This window comes from Cyprinodon tularosa, unplaced genomic scaffold (genome assembly GCF_016077235.1).
Source record: "Cyprinodon tularosa strain WSP-4 unplaced genomic scaffold, ASM1607723v1 ctg652, whole genome shotgun sequence".
Lineage (NCBI taxonomy): Eukaryota > Metazoa > Chordata > Actinopteri > Cyprinodontiformes > Cyprinodontidae > Cyprinodon > Cyprinodon tularosa.
Window position 1 is genome coordinate 12,494 of NW_024039399.1, and position 16,476 is coordinate 28,969.

Below are 16,476 nucleotides of genomic sequence, written 5' to 3' on the forward strand. Positions count from 1 at the left end.
AGCAGTTCTGCTATTGGGGAAAGAACAGCAGACTATGTATTCAGAAACACCAGAGCTAATATGTATAAATGGGATAGTATTACATTTTAGCTGAAAAAAAAAACTGTCAAAGATATAAGCTCATTATAGTTACATTTTGTTTTTATTTTTTTTCAAACCATAGATTCCAGACCATAAAGTTTATCCATTACAATACATGACAAAAGATTGGTCTTTGAAAAGCACTAGACCAGTCATAAAGGTTCCAAGCTTGTTGAAACATATCCATCAATGAGCTTAGAGTTTATCAACAGGTCATGATGGCCAGAAAGAAGAGCCAGATGTCCCATCAGGACAGCAGGTTGTTGAGAGCAGCTTCACTCTGCATGAATTTGGCCTTCAGCTGAGCAATCCTCTCCTCTTGCTCCAGCTCATTAAAGTCAAAGTCCATGTGTCTCGACGTTGAGGCAGCAGCTGCATGCAGAGACTCCGGCATCTTCAACTCATCCTGACCTCGGGTCTGATCACCGTCCATGTCACCCGTCCAGGCCCCTTCCTCACCCAAGTTTATCCTCTCATGTTCTCCACTCGTCCTGCTGGTCGGGTTCCTCTGATTCTCATGACGGTATGAAAGCTGGAGAGCCGTTTGCTCCGAGTCCAGCCCTGACGCATTAACACACTGACTGTTAGCGTCTGCTCTGTGCCCACTGGGAGAAGGACGGAGGGGCGCCCCGACTGTGGAAGCACCTTTTTTCATTATAGCCTTCAGAGAGCTCATTACTTTACCTGCATCAGGTTTTATCTTTCTTCTGCTGCTTCCCAGCTCCTGAAAAACATACAGAACAACATCAACATGACATTGTTTTCAAAGGAATGGTCTCACAGCAAACATCTCATCTTCTCCAGTAAATATATGGATTGTTTTACATTTTTATTCTCAGGGTAGAATTTCACATTTTAATTTTTTTAAACAGGGTGGCTCAAAGAATGCCATCCACCCCTCTGAACCACTTTGCTGAAACAATTAACTAGATTAATAATGATTAATGGATTGAAATAATCAACTCATTCACTAAATAAGTAATGACCTAGTCTAATTTAGTAATCGATTAATCATTAATTGGATTATAGACAGTAAAACATGCCTTAAGCCAACAGGGTGACCCGCCTTGAGCAGTAATTGAATCAAAATTGTAAAAACGTGTATAATTTTGCATTTAAGAATAAAAAAAATAAATAAAAAAAAACTCAATATACTCTAATCAGAACTCCTCAAGTGGAAAAGTTTTAGCTTCACCTGGTTTAATTTTGTAAAAAAGTCTTTATGGAATATTTGGCTGTCCAATTATGAATTGATTAATCGAGAAAAATAATCAACAGCTTCATTGATTTGCAAAAAATCTTTTATTTGTAGCCCTAGTTGAAACAAAAACAAAGACTGTTTTAGCAGCCAAGCACAGTCCTGCACAGCAGACTTCTTAACCTATTTTAATGTATGAAAATACCGTTTCCTCTTCATTTTCATATCCTCCAAGCCCTGAATACTTTCGACTGGAGCTTTATAAAGGAAGAGTTTAAACTGAAACCTATACTGATCATGCTATCCTATTTTGCATGGTTAAAATGACCTTATTAGGAATAATTCTCTTCAAGCCACATGATGGAAATTGCATTTCTTCCATTTACCATTCAATGCGTTGTTAGTAGAAGTCAGTATAATGGAAAACTAAATAAAACCAGCGGCTACAGTCAGCACATTTTCTCCATTAGCCGCTGATTCCTTACAGGAAACTTAGGAGGAACGCTTTGGGCGATGTGAAGGGAACTTTGAGCATTATTCAGACCCGCATGTCTTAGGAACATTCAGCCCAGCAGCTGTGCACCGATTGAGAACTTTAACTTTCAAACTGTTTGAAGAAGCTCTGTTCAACAGCCATAGAGGCCATACTGGCAAAATAAAACCAGCATAAGAAATAAAGAATGTAAACGTTGTGACGGTTTTTACAAGGTTAATTATTTTAGTTTTAGTTTTTTTTTTAACAGGGTATTTGTCACTTTTTAGCGGTGCCAGTCAGGTATCCCTCCTGACAAGTAGGATCAATATATATAGATTTTTAAACCAGTCACACAAGGACCATACACTTTTGCGTGTGTAGACCCTTACAAATAAGGAATGAAAACTTTTCACAAAAAGACAACAAAAAATTAGGCTTAACAGTCCTTGTATTTCAAAAAGAAAAATAAATATATAGCCATCAAAAAATAATCACAAAATTCTTCTCCAAAAATAAATGTCCATTATAATCCAACGGATTAGGGCTCCAATATAGATTGCCCCACAGCAAGAGCTGTGAAATAACAAGAGAAAATAAAAAACATAAGTGTCTATACACAACAAAAGTCCTACAATTGCATAAAAAAACAGCACAAACAAACATACATAGAATGGACTTACAGGTCTGATGAGAAAATAATCTTGCTCAGAGGCAGGCGCTGGAACAGGTTTTCTGTTGTTGGTTTCACTAGATGAATATATTTAAAATTTATTTTATTTTTTGTAATGGGGCAAAATTATTAATTTATATTATCAGTAAGTATAGCACTTACGGAGGACCTTTAACTGTGATGTCACCGGCTTCCGGGTAATTGTGATGACACGTCAGCACGGCAGGAGCACAGAATGAAGTTTCTTTGTTTGTTTGGTTTTCTCCTTTTCCTTAATGATCGGTGGGATCCAGAACAGTGGCAAAATACTGAAAGCACGAGGGATTAAACGGCCTCGGACTGACTTTGTTACTGGTCGATAGAACGGAATATGCAGACGTAGTAGCAGCAGCTGTTTCTGTTACGCTGTCTGCTGAGACACTGACTTTTTCAAACTGGAGCTAGGAGTCAGATTGAACAGCGGACCAATCAGGTAAGTGCATGTGTTAAATGGGCGTAAAGAAGGTGTGTCTTGAGCTGTGAAGAAGCAGGAGGGTTTATGAATAACGGTGCAGCCAGCTCTGTGCAACAAGCAGGTTGTCACACACCCCCCCCCTTGAGAAGTCCCGAGCTAGTAGGGTGAAAAATCCTTTATACGCCTCATTACTTCAATCTTAGATTTTCTCCAAGCTTGCTGTTTTGTATGCGATCAATGTGTTGACATTCTTATGAGAGAGGTAATTTAAATGCTCAACTCTCTATTAGAAGTTATCTACTTTTATTTAAAAGTCAGAAGAAGTGAAACCATGGAAATCTTCATGGTCGCTTTCCTCATGGAACAGTTCCTGAACTTTTCTGTGTTGCTCTTTTTCCACTTCTTCTGCTGTAGGAAAACAAGGTTTGATCTGCGATATATGAACCACGCGGAGATCTTCTCCAGTATCCTCCAGAACCACTTCATAATTTACAGGGCCAGTCCTTTTCATGATTCTGTAAGGACCTTTCCATCGTGGAGCAAGTTTGGCCATAAAAGATTGATCAGCCTTTGATAAAGGGTGTGAACGAATCCATACACGGTCTCTTTCTGAGAAGTTTCCATCTCTTCTTCCACGGTCATAGTTGTGTTTCTGTCGCTGCTTAGCTTTTTTCAGATTGACATCAGCAAATTCACGGAGCTCAGCAATCTGTTTTACTGTAGCATAGACAGGTGTGTCAGGGTCACAAAGGGTTGGACTCAGCTCTGCATCCAAAGGCCCTTTCAGAGGTCGTCCAATGTTGAGTTCAGCTGGAGTCACACCAGTAGATTCATGCACTGCAGAGTTTAAAGCAAACCGAAATTCCGGTAGGTATTTATCCCAACTCTTATGTTTGTTACTGACATAGGATGAGAGCATAGCCTTGATGTTGCGATTAACTCTCTCCGTAAGGTTAGTTTGTGGGTGATATGCAGAGGTTTTCTTTGGTGTGAGATTCCATCTTTTACAGGTCTCCTCGAATACAGAAGAAATAAATTGTGGACCTTGATCAGAGAGAATGTATGTTGGCACTCCCCATCGTGTCAAAATCTCTCTGGTCAAGTATTGGGAAATTATTTCTGCAGTAGCTTTGCGGAGGGGAAACATTTCAACCCACCGTGAGAAATAATCCACAAAAACAAGTAGATGGACATTACCAGTAGAACTCCGTGGAAAGGGTCCCATAAGGTCCACGCCCAACATCTCCCATGGTGCACTCACCTCTGTCTGTTGCAACTTGCCAGGAGCTTTTCGGGTTTCAGGTTTGTACATTTGACAGACTTGACAGGATCTCACATAGTCCCGAACATCAATGCTCATCCTCGGCCAATACACCAAGGCTTGTAACCGTTTGTAGGTTTTGTATCGTCCAAAATGTCCAGATAAAGGGTCATTATGATTGTGATGAAGTAACTGTTGACGGAGTGATGGTGGAATATAGACTTGGTAAAGAGTTTTGTGTGGTAATTGAACAACTCTGTAAACCTTGTCTTCCAGGATAGTGTACTTTATTGTTGGCGACTCATGTACTGTTCCTTTGTCCATTATTTGTTGGTAAATGTTTTGTGCGAAAGGATCCTGCTGCTGAGCCTTCCAGATGTTCTCATCTGTCACTTGGAGTGGGTGAGAAGTGTCACGTTGCGACCGGAGTACGACAGCACAGGTAACTGGTGAATGGTCAGAGGCATTGATTGGGGCTCGTGACAGAGCATCTGGAACAGTGTTATACTTTCCTTTTCGATATTCCACTGTGAAGGAGAATTCTTGCAGACGAAGAGCCCACCGGATCAGCCGAGTGCTAGGTTTATGAGTTTTAAAAACCCAGATCAGAGGTGAATGGTCAGTCACAACGGTGAAGTGTCGTCCTTCAAGGTAATATCTCCACTTTTCAATGGCCCAAACAACAGCAAGACATTCTTGCTCAGTAGTAGAGTAGTTCCTTTCAGCTTTATTTAGAGTTCGGCTGGCAAAGGCCAGGACTTGCTCGGTGCCTAACCCAGTCTGCTGAGCTAGAACGGCTCCCAAACCCACATCACTAGCATCAGTATAAACAATGAATGGCAGTTTGAAATCTGGATGACCCAGAATGGGTGGAGAGACCAGGTGAGTTTTCAGAGCATCAAATGATTTTTGGCAAGATGGTGTCCAAAGGAATTTGACTCCTTTTCGCTTTAGAGCATTGAGTGGTTCTGTCAAGGCAGAAAAATCAGGCACAAAACGATGATACCAGCCAGCCATTCCCAGAAATCTTTGAAGCTGTTTAATATTCTGGGGTACAGGAAATTCTTGAATGGCTTTAATCTTGTCTGGATCTACCTCAACACCAGATGAGGATACTATGTGTCCCAGAAATTTTATGGAGGAACGGAAAAACTGGCTTTTCTTCATGTTGACTGTAAGGTTGGCTTCACGAAGTTTGTCCAACACGGCTTGTATATCGGCACTGTGCTGATGGTAAGTGGTTGAGTAAATGATGATGTCATCCAAATATACAAAACAAATTTTACCTCTGAGTTCACCCAATACTACTTCCATAAGTCGTTGAAATGTAGCTGGAGCATTTTTCAGGCCAAATGGCATAACCTTAAATTGGAAGAGGCCATATGGACAGACAAATGCAGTTTTTTCACAGCTTTCTGGATCCATGCGGACTTGCCAGTAACCACTGTTCAAGTCTAGTGTAGTGAAAATCACTGCTCCAGAAAGAGACTCCAGGATTTCCTGAATGTTTGGCAATGGATATGCATCTGTATGTGTGACTGCATTTAGTTTTCTGAAGTCGACACAAAAACGTAGTTTGGGGTCATTTTTTTTAGGCACCAAGACAACAGGAGCGGCGTATGGAGATGTGGATGGTTCAATGATGTCATTCTCCAGCATTTCATCTACATGCTCCCTAATCATCTGAAGTTTAGCAGGTGAGACTCGATATGGTTTTTGTTTAATTGGCACATCTTGAGAAAGGTAAATCTTGTGAGTAAGTACATTCGTGCAGCCCAACTCTGTGGTACATACATCAGAATTGTTACGCAGTTGGCATAACAATGACTGTTTCCCAAAGTCATCCTGGTGTGTAGTGTGAACTGCCCTCTGCAACAGTTCATCATTGGTCCCAAGGGCAACCAGAGTAGCAGGAGCCACTGCAGAGAAAAAGGCAAGTTGCTGATGGGGTTCATTTGGCCAACATGCAAACTCTTGAAGAAAGTTGTAATGTTGTTTTCTGTTGAACTTGAACCAATAACGTTTTTCTGACACATCAAACTGCAGGCCAGAGAGGGAGATGAAATCAAGACCAAGGACAGCAGGAAAAGTGAGGTTTTGAGCAGATAGAATAACGCATGGTAAGGTGATTGACTGTTTTTGCAATGTGATAGTGATTTCGCTCCATCCCAGGGGATGCCGTCCTTCACCATCAGCCAAATATAATGGTCCTCTCGTCCAAGGCTTTATCACTCCATTGATTTCATTCCATACTCTCTCATTCATCAGAGTATAAGAAGAACCTGTGTCCAAGATAGCAGCTCCTTTCCAGGAACTGACAGTGATGGGAACCATCAACTGAGAAGGCAGAGGTTTAGTTGTTGATGTGGCTGGAGAACAGGTTTGGTCCAGAAGTTGAGAGTTTGTGAGGGAACCAAGAGTCGCTGAACTTTGAGCTGATGGGAGTTGGGATGAACTGCTACTTGGCTGAGGGAGGTTTGGAGAAAATGATCGATTGTTACCACCATGGGGGCAAGTTGCTGGAGGATGATTTCCTTTACAACGCCAGCAGAATGGTTGGTGTGGCCGATTGTTATTTCGGTTGTAATTTGGTTGTCTTTGCCTTACTGTGTTTTCATTGTCATGAGGTTTAGGTTCATTTATTTTAGATGGTAAACTTGCTTGTTTCCGGTACTCATACTGTTGCTGATGTTCTCGATCCTTCTCTAGCTGTTGTCCCAGGCGGACAAGTTCATCCACAGTAGTTAGCCTACTACTCCTTAGCTGACTGGCCAGTGTTGGATTTATGTTTTTCAGAAGCAGCTTGACAATTTCTTCCTCTGAAATTTGTGGTTTCCAGCGTCTGCATAGGGATTGGTACATGTACACAAAATCCCTGATGCTTTCATTCTCTCCTTGGACTCTGGTCCTTACACGTTCTGCAAGCTCATCCTCATAATCTTCAGAAAGAAAAGCAGCCTGGAACTGTCTTCGGAAGTCAGTCCAGGTATGCACCTTGTGTCTGGCTACGTCCCACCAATCTCTGGCTGTGCCATGCAACACATTCCGTAGGGTAGCCATGAGTTCCTCATCAGTTAAGGAATGAAGGGCCAAATAATCCTCACAGCGTTCCAGATACTGCAGAGGGTCGGGGGTGTCTTCTAATTTTCCATAAGTTGGAAATAACAATTTAACAGGACTTTTCCCCAGGTCTCGACTTCTATTAAGTAAAAAGGTAGCGCCACCTGGTGCTACTTGGACACCTGTCATCCCAGGCTGAGCAGTAGATTCCCACCGGGGTTTGCTGGTAAGTGATGTTGTTTCTGGTAGGCTATGGTAGATTGTCTGTGCAGTTTGATCCATTTCTGTATTCTGTTGACAGGTTTGAGCTGGTTTGATTCCGGCTCTAATGTCCTCAGTCATAGTCTTTATGGATAGTTGCAAAGACATGAGCTCTCCCTTTAGGCGAGAAACATCATCTTGCAAAGTGGAAATGCTGGTTGTAACCGGGACAAGTAGCTTGCTGAATTCCTTTAGCAGCTCAGTTTGTTGATGCTTCAATCTCCAGCCAAGGGTTGCTTTTGTTTGTGTGAGTAAATACTCAAACTGTGAGTCCATGCGTTCATATTGTTGCTTTGCATTGACTTGAATGATTTCCTCCACATGTTTTATTGTTGAATCTCTCATATTGCTCATCTCCTTTTTAAAACAGGACTTTACTTCCTCCATGGTTGCTTTTAGGTCCAGAACTTCTGGTGCAGCCTTTGTCTCTGCTTGAACCTGCGGAGGAGGCTGTGGTGATAAAGGAGAACCCAACACCAAATCCAGACCAGTCAACTCCATGTCTAGGAGAGAGTATGCTGTGGAGCGATTAGGAGGCATTATCATTGGAGGGGTTGAAGTGTTTGAAGGGGGCTCGATTATATTTTCTTCAGTGCTCATTTTTTATTTTTTTGTTATATTTTTATTTCTTTATATATTTTTATTATTTTTTTTTTATTATTTATTTTTTTTATATATATATATATATTTTTTTTTTTTTTATTTGTCTAAGTGCTCAAAATGTCATTCCCTTATTTGTGAAATAAAGATGTCCCATGTTAGGTGCCAATATTTTATGTGACGGTTTTTACAAGGTTAATTATTTTAGTTTTAGTTTTTTTTTTAACAGGGTATTTGTCACTTTTTAGCGGTGCCAGTCAGGTATCCCTCCTGACAAGTAGGATCAATATATATAGATTTTTAAACCAGTCACACAAGGACCATACACTTTTGCGTGTGTAGACCCTTACAAATAAGGAATGAAAACTTTTCACAAAAAGACAACAAAAAATTAGGCTTAACAGTCCTTGTATTTCAAAAAGAAAAATAAATATATAGCCATCAAAAAATAATCACAAAATTCTTCTCCAAAAATAAATGTCCATTATAATCCAACGGATTAGGGCTCCAATATAGATTGCCCCACAGCAAGAGCTGTGAAATAACAAGAGAAAATAAAAAACATAAGTGTCTATACACAACAAAAGTCCTACAATTGCATAAAAAAACAGCACAAACAAACATACATAGAATGGACTTACAGGTCTGATGAGAAAATAATCTTGCTCAGAGGCAGGCGCTGGAACAGGTTTTCTGTTGTTGGTTTCACTAGATGAATATATTTAAAATTTATTTTATTTTTTGTAATGGGGCAAAATTATTAATTTATATTATCAGTAAGTATAGCACTTACGGAGGACCTTTAACTGTGATGTCACCGGCTTCCGGGTAATTGTGATGACACGTCAGCACGGCAGGAGCACAGAATGAAGTTTCTTTGTTTGTTTGGTTTTCTCCTTTTCCTTAATGATCGGTGGGATCCAGAACAGTGGCAAAATACTGAAAGCACGAGGGATTAAACGGCCTCGGACTGACTTTGTTACTGGTCGATAGAACGGAATATGCAGACGTAGTAGCAGCAGCTGTTTCTGTTACGCTGTCTGCTGAGACACTGACTTTTTCAAACTGGAGCTAGGAGTCAGATTGAACAGCGGACCAATCAGGTAAGTGCATGTGTTAAATGGGCGTAAAGAAGGTGTGTCTTGAGCTGTGAAGAAGCAGGAGGGTTTATGAATAACGGTGCAGCCAGCTCTGTGCAACAAGCAGGTTGTCACAACGTTAAGTGCAGGTGTGAATTCAGCCATGTTTGTTCACTATAAAGAGCAACAAAGGGGCCAAGATCTACTCTAGATTATTCAAAACAATGTGCAGATATTGTACTACACCACCTTGAGGTAGAGCATCCAAAAACATCTATCCAACAGTGATGACGATGATATCATTCACATCCTTAAATGGTAATTTATCAAACTCAAAACAAGTTTAAGAAAATAATGGTTGTTTGTTCCTGAGTAAAAATTGAGACTTGAGAAAGAAATAAATAAATAACTATATTAGAGTCCAAAGGGACTAAAAAAAAACAAAGAATATCATCCAGAAAACATCTGGATGAATCTGTAGACTTTGGGGAAACAATCTTATGGTTAGATGTGAAAAAAGCTACATTTTGATATAAAGCAAACACAGCACATCAGAAACAGAGCCAGAGACTTGACAGTTAAACATGGTGGTGGTAGTGTGTTGATTGGGGCCTCTTTGCTTCCTCTAAACATGGATAAACAGCCATCACTGATACAGGAGATGTCATCAAAACAGTAATCATGAGTACAGAACCAAACCCGCCTCTGACAGTCAAACATGGTGGGGGTAGTAGAGTAGTCTGGGTCCACTTTCCTTTGTATTTAAAATGTTTCTTTGATTTTTAAGCATGCTTGATGAGCTGAAGAATATAAGAGAAACAAAAGGAGAAAAATCTGCAACATAACTGGGGTTTGTGTAAGAATTTGATCTGGTTTTTTATTCCCTTTAACTGAATCCAATTCCGGACCTAATCACACCGATGCTTCTTCAGATCTATAATATTCTGAATGGACTGGTTATAGAACCATCCTGCTAACCAGCATTAGTCATTAGCCTGTGGATCATGGTCGGGTCCCACAGGTCTGCTGGAGGTTTTCATAGACGTTACCTCTTATTTCACTTGTTAAATTACCTTGGTGGTGCGAGCAGATGACCGATCCTCTGCCTTCTGTCGTCTTTTCCTGCCCTTCCTGATACAGAGGTAAATCTGCCCATTGTAGATGACAACAGCATCTTGATTGGTCTGCAGTGCCAAGTCCTGGCATAGAGGTTGTTTCTTAGGTAAAGGTTTCCCTGCAGGGACGTTCTTCAGCACCTCCCTGGCTGCTCGGTTGGATGAGACAAAGGACATTTTCAAAGGACTGCCCTGAAACTCTGTGCCCAGGAATTCAGCCAAACGTTTCCCCTTGTGTCCCTCTCCTTTTCGTCCAATCACAGCTGGACAAATCCAGATCACCTCTGAGGAGTCAGTGGGCTTCCTGGAGGAGTCGCCGTCAGAAACAGTGAGGCCTATTCTCCTGAGGATTGAGTTAGGTAAACTCTTCAGGGGGATGTTCTTCACCTCCGCCTCCATAGGGATGTGGATTTCCCATCCGTTACAGACCTCCATGCTGCTCAGTCTACAAAGAATAAAGCAACAATAAATCTACATGACATACAGTAACATTCCAACTGTGACTGCTTTTGTTATTAAAGGATAATATGAATCCAGCAAAAACAAAACATAGGCTCTGTTCAAATTCATGGTCTGCGTCCTTCAAGGACGCGGTCCTATGGAAGCGAATCGTTTCATTATTTCAAATGAAAAAGCATTTCCAGAAATGCTTTTTAATTTTAAGAATGTGGCTGCATTGTTTGACTCATAAATGAAATTAGTAATCAATAATCCTGTTTACATTTTCATTTTCTTCTTTAACACTGCTCATCCTTTTACTTAATTAAAATGAAAAAGAAAAAGACATTTGAGATTTATTTTTCAAAATGTACCCCAGCAAATACATACCAAAATTCAATTTGGAATGTAAAATTTGAAGAAGAAAATGCAAATGCAAGTAGGATGATTGATTACTAATTTAATTTATGAGTCAAACAATGCAGCCACTTTCTTAAAATGAAAAAACATATCTGGAAATGCTTTTTCCTTCTCAAATTTTACATTTCAAATTGAATTTTGGTATGTATTTGCTGGGGTTAATTTTGAAGAATAAATCTCAAATGTCTTTATCTTCATTTTAATTAAGTAAAAGGATGAACAGTGTTGAAGATGAAAATGTAAACAGGATTATTGATTACTAATTTCATTTATGAGTCAACCAATGCAGCCACATTCTTTAAATGAAAAAGCATTTCCAGAAATGCTTTTTCATTTGAAATATGGTAACGATTCGCTTCCATACGTGGTCTACCTGGACTGGATCCTTTGAAGTCCCTGAAATTAAAGGAATAGTACACCCAAAACATGATTAGCCTTCATTTTCTACTCCCCCCCCATGCTGAACAACACTCTGGAGTACTTTTTTGATATCTCAAATGCATCTGGAGATCTGGGAGGCTTCTTGCTGTCTGCTGACATTCAAATAATGGAGGTCTATGGCGCCCGAGGCAGAAAGGTCCATAAAAGTCCACAAAAAAAGTGTCAATATTCCTCCATACTGCTCGTCCAATGTATTCCAAGTGTCCTGAGTGGGTAGCATCCAGAATTTACTCGAAACAAAGTCATTTAGAATGTTTTTATAGCATAAACAGTAGTGTATAGGATTTCCTGAAAGCGTGCACATGCGCGTTCACGACGCTACGGAAGCCGGCACACCAAACCAGATGAAAGTGCGCATTCAGCGTCTGCTCTGCCAATAATGCAAGCGTAGAAGAAGAAATGTGCTGTTTACCTGTGCAAAGAAAGAAACAATGAAAGAAAAATGTCTGAGGACTTCAGTGTTGAGGAAGAGCATGAGTTCTTTGCCGAGCTGAATGCGCTGGTTTGGTCTGCCGGCTTCCGTAGCGTCGTGATCGCGCATGTGCGCGCTTTCAGGAAATCCTATACACTACTGTTTATGCTCTAAAAACATTCTAAATGACATCGTTTCGAGTAAATTATGGACGCTACCCACTCAGGACACTTGGAATACATTGGACGAGCAGTATGGAGGAATATTGACACGTTTTTGTGGACCTTTCTGTCTCGGGCACCATGGACCTCCATTATTTGAATGTCAGCAGACAGCAAGAAGCCTCCCAGATCTCCAGATGCATTTGAGATATCAAAAAAGTACTCCAGGGTGTTGTTCAGCTTGGGGGTGAGTAGAAAATGAAGGCTAATCATGTTTTGGGTGTACTATTCCTTTAAGAAGGCCGGAAGATTTTTGGCTGTGAATTTAAACAGGTCTACCCTTCGGCAGGTTTTACAGCCTAGTCTGAATTTGCTTGAGTTATAGTTAAGATGTAGATCTATAAACTCTGAGGGTTCATCCAGAGTTTCATGGTGTTTTGCAGTTTTATTTTGAAAAAAAATTTGGTTAGGCTAAATATATTCTAGTTTTTTTTTTTTTTTTTAAATGTCACCATGTCTGATTTATTGGTGATTAAACAAATAGTGGTTCCACCTGATAAATATCCCTCAACGCCTTTCTGTTATACAAATGCAAACAATTGTATTTAGTTTGGGAGCTGTACTTGCTTTAATTCAGATATGTAATTTCAGGCAGAATTTGCTCCCAAGACCCCCTGAGCTTAAGGGGTTAGAGTTTAGTCAGAAAAAAGCTTTTAAAATGTTTTGTTGTGTTACATTGAGGTGAGAGAAGGATGATTATAAAGCTACGGCTGCAAATACTTTTACAAGGCACTGAATTCACAATCATAAAACCTCTAATGGCAGACTGGTAACTGTCAACATCTTTGTTTAAAATGTTAAATGCTTCCTTTTTCCAATCCATCATCATCCAATATCTCTGTGAAAACGCTGGGTCAGATATGTGCAAAAAATGTCCGCTTGCTGAGTCCATGTTTATTTGGTTCTATGATGGTACACAGACGGGCGGAATGAGAGATGATTAGAGGAGAATGAATTTACGCAATAAAATCTTTCTATAAACTTAGTTAAAATCACTAAGTTTATAGTGAAATATCACATATTTAAGGGTTTTAAACCCCAGTATGGACAGCCCATACTGCAGATGTTAAAGCATTCGTCAGGAAGTTTTAAAACCAACAAATATTTCTTTCCCATTTACATCAGTCTATTTTAAGCCAAAAACCGTTTTGTAACTCCCAATTAAAATTGTACAAGAGAGAAAAGATACAACAGAAAAAAAGTGAGGACCATATAGTGGAAATAATATAACAGGGCCAAAATAGGTTAAAGGAGAAGTTCGGTTTTTTACACTTTAAGCCCATTTTCTGTATTGTCCAGGATGAAATCGAATGATCGACACCAAAAGTTTGACAATTGGTCCTGTCTCTGCTTTTTGGCTCATTTAGAATCACCCCCTGGCTGCTTTAGAATGGCTAGCATAGAGCATGTCCGATAATGTCCTTAAAACAACCTTAAACGTTCTTTTTTTAAAATATGCTACTCACCGGGTCGTCAGCGCTGTTCAATGACGTTCCAAAAAAAGTTTCGTGAAGAAAAAACGTTCCTGTAGTGTTTTATTTAGCATTTTGTAAATCCCATTGAGTTCTGTAGGAATAGTCAATATTCCGCTGCCACCGGAAACGGAAATGGGGCCTGTTTACACAGTTGTAGTCTTTTCGCTTCACTCTGTGTACTCCGACGTCGAGGTGCTAACGTCTCTGTTAAACACTTTAAAAAACTCTCAAAATGGAATACGAAAGGTGGATTCTTGATTCTCGACGTCGGAGTACACAGAGTGAAGCGAAAAGACTACAACTGTGTAAACAGGCCCCATTTCCGTTTCCGGTGGCAGCGGAATATTGACTATTCCTACAGAACTCAATGGGATTTACAAAATGCTAAATAAAACACTACAGGAACGTTTTTTCTTCACGAAACTTTTTTTGGAACGTCATTGAACAGCGCTGACGACACGGTGAGTAGCATATTTTAAAAAAAGAATGTTTAAGGTTGTTTTAAGGACATTATCGGACATGCTCTATGCTAGCCATTCTAAAGCAGCCAGGGGTTGATTCTAAATGAGCCAAAAAGCAGAGACAGGACCAATTGTCAAACTTTTGGTGTCGATCATTCGATTTCATCCTGGACACTACAGAAAATGGGCTTAAAGTGTAAAAAACCGAACTTCTCCTTTAAGTTAGCAACAATCTGCATTTTAGATTTGCTTTTGGTCAAAGTTTTTTCTGGAGATACTAAGATGGATTTTGGATTTTGTTTATAAATCAGCACCTCTGGCAACTGTGATACATTTCATTTTCATGCCTTACACCATTTTCTCCGGTAATTAGATGCATATTGAACGTGAACGGCTCCTGATGATATAAATGTTGCAGAGCTGTGGTTGTAGAGCAGAGGATTGCTGTTGCCTTAACTGGCCTCTTGCTTATTGGACCTCTTTATTCACCCTCAAACTGATCTTCCTCTCAGCTATACCTGGCCTTGTTACATTTCAAATTTGAATACTATAGGCGAGTTTATTTCAATGCAGAAATGGGGTTGTGTATAGAAATGCATATTTTAGGCTGTTGATGTGGTTTCTGTGCAAACCATTATTGCATCGGACCAGAGCCTTAATGCTATTAAAGATCCTATCCACATTGAGATAAAACTCCTTTGCAATGGAAAATGCATCGATCTGAGGTAAACTCACTGGACCTGTCCCAGCATGAATATTTAATGGAAAAGAGACAAAGGTCAGCTAAGGTGTGACCTCCCTGCAAAACCCAAAGACCCATTGATCCACTGAAAGAAGAGCTCCCGGATCATGATGAAACCACCTCCCCATGACAGAAAACATCTTCAGGCAGATCTTTTTCTCATGCCAACGACACTGAAACCATCAAGACTCTTTAGAAGAATTTGGGCCAAGCCTAAAGGTTTCATTTCACTTCAAAAAGGAATCCTCGTTTTACTATATCTGATGTTTTAGTTACTTTTTCTCCAATAAGATAAAATACAGTTATCTTGCTTAAGGGTTACTATGGCAGTCTTGTATAATGAAAGTATCTTTAGAAATATATTCTCCTTAACCGCCATGTTTGTATTGGTACCAATTTAATTAACAAATTTGCATTAAGGATGTATATTTTCCATCTTGATGCTCACTTATAAACAAAAAAATATTCTGTTCAGGTGAATAAATCATTTAAAATAATTCTGCAATTATTTCAGCCTTAATTCTGAATCAACAAGGAAAATTAGTGCAGATAATTGTGATTAAATATTATAACTAACTGCCAGTCCTACCTGTAGCTGAAAATGATGTGATTAAGCCAAATAGACAGATATTTACAGGGTTGGTATTTGTTTTATATCAGGGGATGTTGGTGGCCACCATAAGGGCATCCAAATGTCTGGCACCGCCCCTGGTTGACAGTTCATTTTACACGATGGAGCATTTAATCTGGATTGAATTGCCATGTAGATAAAGACTGGTTTTAAATAGTCCAGGCAAATTACTTGTTTTCCGCCGTGGAAGGGTTTGTGTGGTGACGCTGCATTTCACCCTGCGGCTCCCACGCAGGGAAAACAAATATCTGAATTAACTTTATGGTGGAGCAAAGATTCCGCAGTATCCTTTGGATAAAAACTATTTCAGCTTAAAGATTCTTCAAAGACACGCGGTCGATAAGATCTAACACGGTGGAAAACTAGAATAAAGCGAACTCACCTTCGGAACCAAACGGAACAAGATGCGAACGGGCCGCCGAACCCAGACAGAAGCAGCTGATATGAAGCAAAGTGTGATTAAAGGTTCCACAGCCTACCTGGATTAGGCCGTTTGTCCGGCTGGACGTTCACGCCTTAGCTGTGGCACATTTCCGATTAGCTTTAAAGCCAAATATCCGGTGCGGGCCTTTCAGAATAAAAGCATCTCCAAACGCCGCTTACTAGTGATGGACTAGTCGGCGCGTGCGTGGAGCCCTCCGCATCTGTGCGCGTGTCGTTTCCAGAAAGTCATGTGACCGATACAGCAGTTGTTTCTGACTGATTCACTAAAGTTTGATTAAAAACGTATCTGTCACCATGTTGCATCTGCTAAAAAAAAAGAGTCTCATCTTTTACGTTTATCATTAAAATTATGAAGAATTTTGGAGCCTAAAAGGAAAAGGAACCTTTCAGCGTTTTTATCTTACTGTCTCGTTGTGTTTACTCTCGTTGTGTCATCGGTTATCAGTCAACTTATTTGAATTAAAGTCCATTTCCAATTGACTCTTACTTTATTTACTGTTTTTACTGTACTTATTGTGTTAAAATTTTGATTTATAT

The 16,476-nt window shown here is 39.9% G+C and overlaps 1 protein-coding gene and 2 long non-coding RNA genes across 5 annotated transcripts; all 3 read right to left on the reverse strand.

The window, feature by feature from the left end:
• Positions 1–120: 120 nt before the first annotated feature.
• Positions 121–16,074, reverse strand: LOC119799198. Of its 3 annotated transcripts, XM_038309002.1 has the most exons (4): positions 15,878–16,051; positions 10,213–10,699; positions 766–805; positions 121–642 (listed from the first exon to the last, which is right to left on the reverse strand). In XM_038309002.1, the coding sequence occupies exons 2-4, from the start codon at positions 10,687–10,689 to the stop codon at positions 329–331; spliced, it is 831 nt and encodes a 276-aa protein (XP_038164930.1). In that variant the 5' UTR covers positions 10,690–10,699; positions 15,878–16,051; the 3' UTR covers positions 121–328. The 3 variants fall into 3 exon arrangements, with proteins under 3 accessions (XP_038164930.1, XP_038164929.1, XP_038164928.1); XM_038309001.1 differs by having other exon boundaries at positions 121–805; positions 15,975–16,074; XM_038309000.1 differs by having other exon boundaries at positions 121–805; positions 15,878–16,050.
• On the reverse strand, positions 2,029–2,833 carry LOC119799201. Its single transcript, XR_005282817.1, has 3 exons — positions 2,587–2,833; positions 2,435–2,501; positions 2,029–2,327 (listed from the first exon to the last, which is right to left on the reverse strand). It is a non-coding gene; the product is annotated as an uncharacterized LOC119799201 (long non-coding RNA).
• LOC119799202 lies at positions 8,296–9,100 on the reverse strand. Its single transcript, XR_005282818.1, has 3 exons — positions 8,854–9,100; positions 8,702–8,768; positions 8,296–8,594 (listed from the first exon to the last, which is right to left on the reverse strand). It is a non-coding gene; the product is annotated as an uncharacterized LOC119799202 (long non-coding RNA).
• Positions 16,075–16,476: the final 402 nt, after the last annotated feature.